A 14,541-nucleotide genomic window follows, 5' to 3' on the forward strand; every position below is an offset into this window, starting at 1 on the left:
CCACTAACACAAATTTTCCTTCCCGAGACATCTATGAAGGTAGTATGGGTTCCCTTCATCTTCACTAGTAGATGTTGAACTAACATTCCTTCCTCTCCTTTCGTGATTGTCAGGACGTGCCCAGGTATACAACTGCTACTGTATAGGAAAAGGTACTAATCCCAAGTACCAATTTGCGACAATATACAGTAGATTGCTCAATTCAGGCTCTGTCTGGTGGGGGGCCGGGTGTCGAGGGAGAGGGTTCTCTTCGTCGACTTCCCCTCATTTGAATGAAAGTGACAGGCAGGGAGTTTCTTTGCAGTTTATCACCTCAGAATGCAAGTTCGCATTGTTTTCTTTCGTTCTGAAGTGATAAACCTCAGAGAGATCTGCTGCTTGTCACTTTTGTTTAAGGGGGGGTCGACGGGGAGAGTCCTCTCTTGCGACATTCGCCCTTATTCCGGATGGAGCTTGAATTGAGCATTGTATAGCCACCCACGATTTGTACAATCACATATGCTATGCTATGCTATGCTATGCTATGCTATTTCAGTGATGGCTTGATATTTGCTGGCAAAGTAGCTAATTACCACCGTTGTTATTCCCCCGCACGAAGAAAAACATTGTTGCTAAAGTTTCTGTCTACGTTAGTTGTACACATCAGTTTGGCCTCTGATAATATGCATGTATAAGTGATAATGTTCATGAACATTTTTTAAACCTATTTTTTACTGCTTACATCCCGAAAGGAGCAATGCATGCACCAAATTATTAAAAGAAAATTTTGCCTTATAGATCACCTTTCATCGTGTTTAATAAAAGTGTTTTAATTCAAAATCGAAATGTGAGTTGTTTATTATTGTTCTATAAGAAATACCATAATACTATGCAAACCATTTATTTCAGTTAAATTTACCATGCGCATATTATGGCAACCATAGTAATTTCGACAACTGAAATAGTCAACCATGCTATAATCTTTCCCAGAGAAAGCATGGTCAAGTTTACTACAAACACAGTAGTATCAATTACGTTTCACGTTCTACCGAAATCAAATGGTAAAATGTTTTCAATTTTACCCTTGATATGGTAGGCATTACTGTGACATTTTTTTTCAGTGTAGAGGTTAGCAGCGCTGCTATAAAATACGAATGGAAAATGGAAAATTGGCTTAGAAACCTCGCAGTTTGAAAATATGGTAGAGGTTTATGAACACTAAGCTGCATTCTCGGTTGCGCTTAACGCCTGCCAAGTCAACTTGTATATGGTTGCCTCACGGTTCAAGCGAGTGTACAGATATGCCACCCTTTCAAATGTAACTGTGCTCTATCTCTATACAATCAAATGCCCCCTATATTGCCCGTATCATATCAACTGGATTACCAGAATCGAAGCCATACAAAAAAATCGTGAAAAAAGCCCTTCGCAGACTTCCATGGTGTGACCCGAGATATCTACCACCGTATGAAGATCGATGTCGACTCTTAGGATTGCAAACGGTAAAACACAGAAGATTTATCAGTCAAGAGAGCTTCGTTGAAAAAAATCTCTGCATCTGCAATCCAACGCAAACTTCAAGAAAGGGAACCGTCATAATTTTGGAACAGGTGAGTTCTAGTCCATTGTTCATTATGAAGCAGAATGGTTCTACTTGATGACTTTTTTCCTCGACCTTTTTAATAAACATTATGTCCTACTGATCTATGAAAGTTAAGGGAGAGGGGGTGACCGTAAAAAACTAAAAAAAAACTCGGATTTATAAAAGAATTTTTAGAAAATCCTCAAAATATTCCGGAGATTATACTTTTGTTCCCACAAATTTTTATTCTTGGGCAAAAAATCCAAGGGAGAGAGACATTTTTTAACTATTTGCACCGGCTAAATTACGCTGGGCACGTCTTTATGTTTATCAAGGAAAGAACGTATTGTTAGTTACTATAAACCGAGTATACCTCTGCATCTCCCCAATTGACTAATGGTAGGGTATTGTATTAGTAAAAAGAAATATATTTCTCCTTAGGCCCTCCTTAGCCGTGCGGTAAGACGCGCGGCTACAAAGCAAGACCATGCTGAGGGTGGCTGGGTTCGATTCCCGGTGCCGGTCTAGGCAATTTTCGGATTGGAAATTTCCTCGACTTCCCTGGGCATAAAAGTATCATCGTGTTAGCCTCATGATATACGAATGCAAAAATGGTAACCTGGCTTAGAAACCTCGCAGTTAATAACTGTGGAAGTGCTTAATGAACACTAAGCTGCGAGGCGGCTCTGTCCCAGTGTGGGGATGTAATGCCATTAAGAAGAAAGAAGAAGATATTTCTTGGATTTGTTTTAGTAAGTTATGTAATCTATGGGACTAGGATGATAATTCTTAAATAAAAGCATGAGCATGAAGTATTAGATTTTATTTTTTCAAATATGAATTCTTCTAACAAAACAAAGCATTTCGTTCAACAACCTCTTTTTTCTTACCTGGATGAGACCAGTATGCGAGAAGCTTCCGTATGTATCATCCATGAACAAGTACTTTCGAATACCAACCTTTTTTTAACATTAATTTACTCAATTATAGGATTTTACAATTCTTCTATTTACTTTCACTATGATAAACTTGTATCTGTTGATACAGTTAATTCAAGAGTATAAGATTCTTAATGTCGTTTCTGTTCGCGTAACTAACATCTAGGTTACTTCGACCTGGGAGCCAAAGTATCGGTACTACAAGCGTCAAACCGATGTTAGTAATGAACAAGCACTACAACATGATGCATAAATTATAGCCAATTGATGCTTGTTGAAGCATAATTTGGTAAAATAATTAAAATGACTACTAGCGTTCTAGTACTTATGCTTCTACTGTTGATACACACAAGTTTATCATAGTGGAAGTAAATGGAAGTTTTGTAAAATTTTGCATATGCGTAATAATAAATAAATTTTCATAATTATTCATTTATTTATTGTTACTAAGTAACAGGCAGCATGTTATGAAAATTCAGGATTTAGAAAGGGAAATGCCTGGGATCGATACTTTAATCTTCCGTTTATGAAGCAAATGAAACAACAAATCTTGTACATAAACAAAATGGGCCCTCCTTAGCCGTGCGGTAAGACGCGCGGCTACAAAGCAAGACCATGCTGAGAATGGCTGGGTTCGATTCCCGTTGCCGGTCTAGACAATTTTAGGATTGGAAATGGCCCACCTGGGAAGCAGTGGTACGATAGACCGGGGATACCTTGCTAACGGCTGATAACAATGTTAGTCGTGAAATACGAAGGCGCATCATCTGTGGAAGTCGGGCCTACTACGGGCTCCAGAAGAAACTGCGGTCAAAAAAGATTCACCACCGCACCAAATGTGTCATGTACAAGACGCTGATAAGACCGGTTGTCCTCTACGGACATGAAACATGGACAATGCTCGAGGAGGACTTGCAAGCACTCGGAGTATTCGAGAGACGGGTGCTTAGGACCATCTTTGGCGGTGTGCAAGAAGACGGTGTGTGGCGGCAAAAAATGAACCACGAGCTCGCCCAGATCTATGGCGAACCCAGTATCCAAAAGGTAGCTAAAGCCGGAAGGGTAAGATGGGCAGGGCATGTCACAAGAATGCCGGAAGGCAAGCCTGCAAACATGGTGTTCGCTTCCGATCCGGCAGGTACGAGACGACGTGGAGCGCAGCGAGCGAGATGGGCAGACCAGGTGCAAGAACGACTTGGCGAGCGTGGGGCGTATTCGAGGATGGAGAGAGATGCGGCCTCGAACCGTGTATTGTGGCATCAAATTGTTGATTCAGTGTTATCTGTATAGAGGTAGACTAAATAAATGAAATAAATTGATGCCCTGATGCTCTGAACAAAATTTCAGCCAAATCGGTCAACGTTTGGGCGGTGCTAAACTCGTTGGAAGTTTATATTCCAAAAGTATGCAGAAACATCAAAAACAGTAATTTGCAATTGGACGGCACAATTTACTATGAAGAACTATGATACTCAATCAAATCTTGAAGAATTTAGTACAGATTGTAATGCTTAAATCCGCGAAAAGATTAGTGTTTGCATGGCGAAGTACTGTGCATTTCTCTGAAGTAGGGTTTGAGCAAATTTCGTTTCTTTTACCTTTGAAAAGAAATAAATTCACCCCTACAACACTCCAGTAAAATGTTAATATCTTTGTCTAATAAACATTCTGTATTTAATTCTACAAGTACTGAATGAGTATCATAGTTTTGCATCGCAAATTGTGCCGTCCAACTGCTAATCATTGTTTTTCGATGTTTCTGCATACATTTACCAAACGTTAACCGATTTGGCTGAAATTTTGTCCAGAGCATCAGGGCATCAAATAGAACCGAATAAGAGGGCGGCCCATCAAAAAATTTGAAAAAGTGTTTTTTGAGCCACCCTAGTGTGCAGTGTTCAAAACGTTTTGAACACGAACACGCGTTCTCATGTTCAGATGCATCTCTGTCGCTAGTATGTGTTTTATTAAGAAATCCGAACCAAAACCTAGAAGTGTAAACTTAAGCACGGGCGCGAATACACAGATTCTCAAAACACGAAGCAAACCCAATCACGGAGAATGCTTTGACAGTGGAGACTAATCGGCGGAAAATTTTCCCTGACAAAACCCGGAGCAGAATCCCGTAACAAATCCGCGGACTCGTTTTCTGAACTGTAAACCAGTCTTTATCCATGACTGCATTGCATGACAAGATTGACTTTTGCTGTGTCTGTAGAGTTAGAACAATTAACATAGCTTTGTTATACGAGAAAAGGAAAACAAAATAAAAACATCTCGAACTTTTCGTTTTTTTTTTCGAATTGTTTCAAAATTTTCACACAACGCGACGTTACTCACTCTAAGTTCCAGAAAGTTCGCGCCATTTAATTTAACGATTTTGGAACCCCACGTTTTTTGAAGATAAACTACACGAAAAACCACATTTCACCATGAGAAAAACAACAAACTCTATAAAGCGCGATCGGCTCCATTCGGAGTTCGGTAATATGTTTGAAATATGTTTCCGATTTTCCGTTCTATCAAGTTTATACTTTTGGAGATTTTGGAAATTTTTTTCTGTTCAGTGATCGGAATGCAACATATGATTGTGTTTTGATAGACAAAGACATTTCTTTTAAACAGGATACTAATCTTAAGAATGTAATAGTCTTTTGTTTGATAACTGTTTCTGAATCAATCATAATTTTGCTAACTTCGTTTATTGTATAACACCCAAAGTGGGCCAAAAAGGAATATGAAAACATATGCTTCTGTGTAGCGGGCGTTTCAGAGATACTAATTTGATTAAAAGCTCCTTTGACCAGAGACACCGTAGATAAATCCCAGAATTTGAATTGGCTCAATTAGCTACTAAACAGTAAAAAATGTTATTTGATGTATGCACAAAAACCATGGTGTATGTTTCGTTTTAATTGACATTTAACATTAAAATCAGACTGACACGAATATGATGACCTTTAACTAATTATAAAAAATCACAAAACAAATGTCATTAAAAACAGCATGACGCGTAAGCTTGATCGTTGGTTCTAGACCTATTTAACACGGTGAAAATAACATGAGAACTGTATCTGAGGCGATGATCAAAGAAAATTTATTTCATAACACTACTGTTCCATGAAAGGTCATCAAGTCGAAAAAAGCTTTTATACAGCAATAGAGCTGATCTCAACTGATACCTCTTTTGAATCATCTTAAGTTCAAAGAACTTCTATGACTAACTCAAGAGCCCCACGACAGAAATCTAATTTCTATTCAAGTTAAAATTTATTCGATGTCATTGTGGTTGATCCGGACAGATTTCCATCGTATGCGTAGGAGTTCTCAAAATTCAAACCGTGATCGTCATCTATCACAAACGTCCCCTAAGTGACATGCAAAGTTAAATCCCCACCTTCCAACCCTCACTTTTGGTACCGTTCCGCAGCATCCCATCCATTTCATCTGCCAGGGACTGATCCATCCCAAGAATCCACTCGGACCCCAAACACAATGGACAATGGATACTCTTTTGCTTCGATTCTCCACGACGATCATCGTCATCCCGGAGCAAACCGGTTTCCCCTTTATTTCACACCAGCTTATTCAATTTGGCCGAGGTGTCGTTTTTAACAGATTTCAAACGATTAATTCTCGCGCTCTCCGCTTTGGTCGCATGGAAAAGATAGCTTTTTGTCCTGATCGTTCTTCTCGGTGCGCTGCCAGGTTGCTTCCACGCTAGACCTTAACTTGTGCGAAGTGCTTGAACGTTCTTTCATTCTGTTTTTGTCCGTTTCGATTCGCCTTCCTACGTGCTACAGGATGGTACAATTAAATAGAAGAAAAAATCCGATGATTTCGGGCTCCAGATTTTGCTGAATTTAAAAAAAAAGAATTTCATGCAAAACATAGTTTTCCACTTTTAGTTGTTGAGGAATCTTTCGAGAAGCCTTGTTCAAAATATCTTAGTTCATAGATTTTTTCAGAACGGAAATTCTTGTGGTCATGAGAAGCAAGCTCTGAAGAAGCTTAAGATTTAATAGTCACCTGTCATAAAACGAATTTAGTACTATTCCATTTAATTCTTTATCTTTACAAATACGTAATTCAATCTCAACTGTAAGGCCGTCTCGTACTTGACTCGACTTTCGCCACATTTTTTTCCTCATTCTGTTCCTATTCATCGGATCAACCTTTTGTACTGCGATTGAGAGCGAGAGACCCACACTTTTGTCCATATAGAGGTACCCATCAGCCGGCAACAACAACACTTACCGTCTCCAAATGGGTCTCGTGAGCATAAAAGAACCAAATCGAATGCGGAAAGAAGAGAAATAATTTATACAAAAAGAAATTAAATTTATCTTCCAGCGGACAGTTCTCTATTAAACGAATGGGAACGTTGCCCGCACTGAAGAGAGGGTATCCTTTCTGAATAATATAAAAGAAGTCAAATCGTTTCTTTTCCCAACGTGGAGCGCGTCCACCAGCGAGCACACAAAAGCATTACTTTTTTATTCATGTTTTCTCTGAAAACGTTCTTCGTTCGAAACGCTTCGCTTTTCTTTTTCACACTTCAAATATATTAACAGGCATTCAATGGTACGGTGGTGACTATTGCTTCTTGTTGAGAGCGTTCCGATTTGGATTTCCAAGCCCGGACCGATTGGCCGCACGATTGCCGAAGGTGTTCCTATTGTTGGCGTTGGCATTATTGCGTCCCCCTCCGGCTCCACCTGGGCCGCCACCGCCGCGGCCACCCTGTTGACCACCGCCGCCCTGACCGCGACCACCTCCCTTGTTCAGTTCGGTTCGATTCCGCGACTTGGCCTGCACGTCCTCCTTCACCATGTCGATCACCTCGTCCGGAATGCGCAGATACTTGATCGTGCTGCCGCGGATGTAACACTCGGGCATTCGCCAAAATTTATCGCCATCCTGTGACGCGAAACGGAATAATCGAACAAGCAAAAAACACAATACGGCGGATTAATTTATGTTCTCTGCGGGTGATTCCAGGACAAATGAAGGAATCGTTGCTGCGGATGTTCTTTTATCTTCTTGTGCGTTACCCAGAATATATTTCCAGAATATATTTGACGATACTTCTAATTTTCCCTAATCTTACAATTCTATTTAACACTGGCCTGTATTGGATACTTTTTGAAAGAATTGTTGTTCTATGGAATCCACTATCGAGTATATGGCAAACCAGCATATTTTAATATATTTATAAAGCAATGAACTTATCCAGGCTAATTGACCAAAAAGTAGTCAGATAACTGATATTTCATTGATGGTTTTGCATTGTAGTAGCACATACGTAAGTGTGATAATGAGTTTGATGGGTGCAATAAAGCATGGAATGGAAAAGTAGGCTGTTTGTCATTTGAACACGAGCTGTAAAAATAGGTATTGTACCGCTCATAAAAAAATCTATTCCTCCGCTTAATTTCAGCCGCAACGAAAAGTCGCCTAAGAAAAACATAGCTCCAGGAAAAAAAAAATATGTTTTTGGAAATTGAGCCGTGGCGGATTCCGGCCGTGAATGCTTTGATAGCACGTACTATTTGTACTGCGGATAAATTTTACACATCTATGAGAGCCTTGGAAAATGATCACAATAGTTGTCATTTTGTTGCAAAGCACAATATTATGATCCGAAATTACAAAATAATTTGGAGGATATCTTTATGAATCTAATTATTGGTAAGGTACTCGCTTTAACCTTCTTCGGATATTAGAAAAAACTTACGAATAAGATGTTAGGGTCATATTGACCCAGAAATGTAAATGCTTATAAAACAGTCAAATTATAACCGAATTACAAAGTTTATATACCGTTCGAAAGATAAACTCATCAATTTTGTGGCTATGTGGTGATATGCTGGTTCTGGAGATAATGGCCACCAGGAAACGACTTCCACGGGAACCTTGTCGGTCATATAAGGGGAGCATAAAATTGCTCCATATATGCCTTTCGATCGCTAATTCTTCATAGATTATTTTAAAACGGTAATGTATTGTCTATGAGATAGTTTCCGATGAAAGTGGCCACTCCTGGTACATGCAAGGTGCCCCCGGGGAACCTGCAGGAGGGGGCATTTCCGTTTTAACACCAAAATATGCCGTGCGGCAACTCTTTTGTCATGATTTTCCACTAAACAGATGGTTATGCGCTTGAAATCGATAAGTGACCACATTGGCCACTCCTGGTACATGCAAGGTGCCCCCGGGGAACCCGCAGGAAGGGACATTTACGTTTTAGCACCAAAATATACCGTGCGGCGGCTCTTTTGTCATGATTTTCCACAAAATAGATGATAATGCACTCGAAATCGCTAAGTGACCACTTTGGCCACTCTTGGAGCCTATAAGGTGCCCCCGGGGAACCCGTAAAAGGGGACATTTCCGTTTTAACACCAAAATATGTCGTGCGACAGCTCTTTCGTCATGATGTTCCACAAAATAGATGATTATGTGCTCGAAATCAATAATTGACTACATTGGCCACTCTTGGAACCTATGAGGTGCCCTTGGGGAACCCGTAGAAAGGAATATTTTCGTTTAAACTCCAAAATATGCCGTGCGGTGGCTCATTCGTCATGATTTTCCACAAAATAGATGATAATGCGCTCGAAATCGCTAAGTGACCACATTGGCCACTCTTGGAGCCTATGAGGTGCCCTCAAGGATGTCGTTAAATGGGACATTTCCGTTTTACCACCAAAATATGCCGTGCGGCAGCTCTTTTGTCATGATTTTCCACAAAATAGATAATTATGCGCTTCAAATCGATAAATGACCACATTGATCGCTCTTGGAGTCTACCAGGGGCCCCCAGGGAACCCGTAGTATGGATATTTCCGTTTTAACACCGAAATATGCCGAGCGGTGACTCTTTCGGTGTATTTTCCCACCAAAGAGATGGTTATTTCCTCGAAATAAATAAGTGACCATATTGGTCACTCTTGAACCTATGAGGTGCCCTTGGGGAACCCGTAGAAAGGGATATTTCCGTTTGACACCGAAATATGTCGTGCGGCGGCTCTTTCGTCATGATTTTCCACAAAATAGATGATTATGCGCTATAAATCGATAAGTGACCACATTGGCAACGCCTGGAGCCTATGAGGGGCCCCCAGGGAACCCGTAGAATGGGACATTTCCGTTTTAACACCGAAATATGCCGTGCGGCGACTCTTGCGGTGTGTTTTCTCATTAAAGAGATGGTTATTCAGCTCGAAAACGCTAAGTGACCACATTGCCTACTCTTGGAGCCTATGGGGTGCCCTCGGGGCATCCGTAAAAGGGGACATTTCCGTTTTAGCACCAACATATGTCGTGCGGCAGCTCTTTCGTCATGATTTTCCACAAAATAGATGATTATGCCAGTGAAATCGATAAGTGACCACATTGGCCACTCTTGGAACCTAACAGGGGCCCCCAGGGAACCCGCAGGAGGGGACATTTCCGTTTTAGCACCAAAATATGCCGTGCGGCGACTCTTTTGGTGTTTTCCCACCAATGAGATGGTTATTCAGCTCGAAATCGATAATTGACCACATTGGCCACTCTTGGAACCTATGAGGTGCCCTCGGGGAACCCGTAGAAAGGGACATTTCCGTATTAGCACCAAAATATGCCGTGCGGCGGCTCTTTCGTCATGATTTTCCACAGAATTGATTATTATGCGCTTGAAATCGATAAGTGACCACATTGGCCACTCTGGGAACCAATGAGATGACCACGGGGAACCCGTAGTTGGTGACATTTCCGTTTTTATACCGAAATGAATAAGTGACCACATTTTCCATTTTGGAACCTATGAAGTACCGTCTTGGAGCTCATAGGAGAGGACATTTCCGTGCTTACTCTTACTCTTACTTAGGGCCGATGCCCACGTAGCGTGTTTTCAAGCAAGATACCCGGCATCAAATGTAGTCGTGCACACGTTTACGTGCAAGCAGCGTGAAAAAACTTGACGTGGAAATCTGCCCTTAAAGACATGCCGTGCAGCGGCTGTTTCACTATAATTTTCCATCAAATAGTTGGTTATGCTCTTGAAATCTAATATCAACCCGGGGGAACCCCAGACCCAGTTTCGGTAATTGTGAAAAGCCGTGAAGAATCCATTGAAAGTGTCTGTGCACAAAATCTCACTCACTTTTTAGGAACTTTTCCTCAACAGAATTACTCGCAGTAAAAAGCATTCGACGAAAATCTTACCCTATTGTTTCCTATTGAAAATTGGCCAGGTCGGACTATGGGCTCCGAAGTTATGGCAAAATACTAATTTCAGCAGCTGCATGGGAAAATCACTTTTCTGGCACTTATGCTCAAAATTTTAGAATGCAAATAAACAAATATGAAAAATAAGAGCTATCTACCTATTTCTGTTATATTAGACTTTTCTTATATATTTCTCAACCCTTTTGAACGAACGATAAAGGCACCATCACCGCTAGGTAGATTAATCTTGTTTTTTTTTTTTTCTATCAAATAGGTCATTCATTCTGAACTTAATATTTACAAGAAGAAGAGATTTTTTTATATCAAAATGTTGCGATTTCATATCATTGTCCACGGCGATCGGTGAAAACCTCAAACTTCTATGAGTCGATATTGGAGGAACCATCGACTAATGGTAATATCGAGATGCGGAATAGAAACCCTTGGAGAGTTGTTCGAAGGAATCATCACAGTATCCCAGAAACAATTTTTTTAATTTGACTCAGTACTCAATTTCAAATGAAAAACAATTTCAAGCGCATAACCAACTTTTTGAAGACTTGTGGCCAGGGTAGACAATGATAGAAGAAGATACAGCTGCCGCAAGCGGCACAATACATTTGATATAACCATGAAAATGTCCTCTCCTACGGTTTCGCAGGGCATCTCAAAGATTCCAAGAGTAGACAATATCACTAATCAACTCAAAGCACATGACCATCTGTTTGGTAGAAAATAACAAAGAAAGAGCCACCGCACAGCATATTTTGGTGTTAAAATGGAAATGTACTCTTCTACGGGCTCCCGGGGGCACCTCATAGGTTCTAAGGGTGGACAATATGTCAATAATCGATTTCGAGGGCACCTATTTGGAGGAAAATCATGACGAAAGAGCCGCCGCATGACATATGTTGGTGTAAAAATGGAAATGTCATCTTCTACGTGTTCTCCGAGGAAGCCTCATAGGTTTCCAATGCAGCCAATGTGGTCACTTATCGATTTCGAGTGAACGTCCATCTGTTTGATGAGAAAACACCAAAAGAGCCGCCGCACGGCTTATATTGGTGTAAAAATGGAAATGTCCCCTTCTACGGGTTCCCTGGGGGCCCCTCATAGGTTCCAGGCGTTGCCAATGTGGTCACTTATCGATTTCAAGCGCATAATCATCTATTTTGTGGAAAATCATGACGAAAGAGACGCCGCACGGCATATTTTCGTGCTAAAACGGAAATGTCCTCTCATACGGGTTCTCCGGGGGCACCTTGCATGTACCAGGAGTGGCCAATGTGGTCATTTAGCGATTTCAAGCGCATAACTATCTGTTTGGTGGAAAATCATGACAAAAGAGCCGCCGCACGGCATATTTTGGTGCTAAAACGGAAATGTCCCCTTCTGCGGGTTCCCCGGGGCACCTTGTGTGGCCAATGTGGTCTTTTATTTATTTTGTGGAAAATCATGACGACAGAGCCGCCGCACGGTATATTTTGGTGCTAAAACGGAAATTTCCTCTCCTGCGGATTCCCCGGGGGCACCTTGTATGTACCAGGAGTGGCCAATGTGGTCACTTATCGATTTCAAGCGCATAACCATCTGTTTGGTGGAAAATCATGACAAAAGAGCCGCCGCACGGTATATCTTGGTGCTAAAACGGAAATGTCCCCTCCTGCGGGTTCCCCGGGGGCACCTTGCATGTACCAGGAGTGGCCAATGTGGTCTTTTATCGATTTCAAGCGCATTATCATCTATTTTGTTGAAAATCATGACGACAGAGCCGCCGCACGGTATATTTTGGTGCTAAAACGGAAATGTCCCCTCCTGCGGATTCCCCGGGAGCACCTTGCATGTACCAGGAGTGGCCAATGTGGTCACTTATCGATTTCAAGCGCATAACCATCTGTTTGGTGGAAAATCATGACAAAAGAGCCGCCGCACGGCATATTTTGGTGCTAAAACGGAAATGTACCCTCCTGCGGGTTCCCCGAGGGCACCTTGCATGTACCAGGAGTGGCCAATTTGGTCTTTTATCGATTTCAAGCCCATTATCATCTATTTTGTGGAAAATCATGACGAAAGAGCCGCCGCACGGTATATTTTGGTGCTAAAACGGAAATGTCCCCTCCTGCGGATTCTCCGGGGGCACCTTTCATGTACCAGGAGTGGCCAATGTGGTCACTTATCGATTTCAAGCGCATAACCATCTGTTTGGTGGAAAATCATGACAAAAGAGCCGCCGCACGGCATATTTTGGTGCTAAAACGGAAATGTGCCCTCCTGCGGGTTCCCCAGGGCACCTTGTATGTACCAGGAGTGGCCAATGTGGTCACTTATCGATTTCAAGCGCATTATCATCTATTTTGTGGAAAATCATGACGACAGAGCCGCCGCACATAGGAGTAAATAAGCCAATTCTTGGCCAAAACTATTTTTTGCGGTTATTTGGGCATGATATTTCTAGGACGAAGTAATAATTGCCAATTATGCAGGAAAATGCGATTTTTTGGATAAATCTATCCACCTAACAGTGTAAAACCAGATAAAAATGTCAAAACACATATGTTTTCAAATAAAACCTCGCGATTTATGTAAAATCTCTTGCTTTCGCTACGCAAACGATTCTAAAATGGCTATAATCCATAAAATAGCAAAAAACCCGTAGTTGAAGCTTTATTCTTAAATGGATTTTCTAACATTTACATAGGAAAAAAACATCTAATTTATTTTAACCCATGCCCAAGATCCCAAAAGAAAAATGGTTGTATAAATTCGCATGCACAAAAGTAAACACTGTTTTATGTTTGAACACTCTTTTCTCTTTAACTTAAATCTTAACCTTAAAAATTAGGGTCTGAAAAGGTGAAGCCTGTAGTTAGAAATATAAATCATCTGTATTCTATATACCTTGACTTGAAACAACAACGATTACCATGTCCGAATCGAAGCCAACAAGATATCATAGCTAGCCATGACGAAAGTATCATAATAAGGCACCGTTCATAAATTATGATCACTCTAATGCAAACGGGTTCATCCTAAATCTAGGTAATAACAGATTTCTCTACAATGCAGAATTTTTGATAAGCGATTTCAATATAAGGTTCGCAAAAAGATATCAACGCAACTCATGGGAGACCCATTATTCTATTTGTGTCTTGACAAAATGCATGCGAAATAGCATGCTTTTTACATTTTTTTTCCTGGATTCGTTATATGTGGTAATTTATGAACAAATGTTAAAATTTTGTTTTAAAATGATGAAAAATCGCATTTTATTCAAATAGCTCAGAATCTAATTTGCGGACGTTTGCGGACGAGTTTTCACGTGGAATGCTTAGTCCATATCTTGAAGTTACACCCAAGTGATTTATCTTTGCCGGATCTTGCCGTATAGATTACCTTTTCCTCTAAAGAAAAACATAAAAAAATAGAAAAAATAGTGATTTTCAAGTGGTCATCACCTGAAACATAAAATTTATAATTTGATCATAAACATGAACAAAATGGAGACATACAACTATAATCTACTCATTGTGTACTAATAATAGCTGGTTGATAACATTTATGTTGTGTAAAAATCAGATTTCCCAAATACTCCACAAATAAAGTAGATAAAATCCAATCCAATACCTCATTTTTGAGCCCTAATTATATTTGTTTTACAAAATTTTGGGTCATTTCTGAAATAGCCATAGTATGCAGAATGTTTTTAAGTATCTAAAAAAAATATAAGAATGTAAAAATGTTGAACTTTTTTTTTTGGGTTTTGTCCACGAATTTGTTCTAGTTACTCTTCTGTGCGCCGCACGGTATATTTTGGTGCTAAAACGGAAA

The 14,541-nt window shown here is 40.5% G+C and overlaps 1 protein-coding gene across 1 annotated transcript in view; it reads right to left on the reverse strand.

Annotated features, from left to right (window-relative positions):
• Positions 1 to 6,939: 6,939 nt before the first annotated feature.
• Positions 6,940 to 14,541, reverse strand: part of LOC134217101 (U6 snRNA-associated Sm-like protein LSm4) — a 28,791-nt gene continuing 21,189 nt past the window's right edge. The window contains exon 4 of the mRNA XM_062695870.1: positions 6,940 to 7,419. Coding sequence (XP_062551854.1) covers positions 7,096 to 7,419 — 324 coding nt within the window. The 3' untranslated portion in view covers positions 6,940 to 7,095. The remainder of the gene's footprint in view (positions 7,420 to 14,541) is intronic.

Source organism: Armigeres subalbatus, chromosome 2 (genome assembly GCF_024139115.2).
Source record: "Armigeres subalbatus isolate Guangzhou_Male chromosome 2, GZ_Asu_2, whole genome shotgun sequence".
Classification (NCBI taxonomy): domain Eukaryota; kingdom Metazoa; phylum Arthropoda; class Insecta; order Diptera; family Culicidae; genus Armigeres; species Armigeres subalbatus.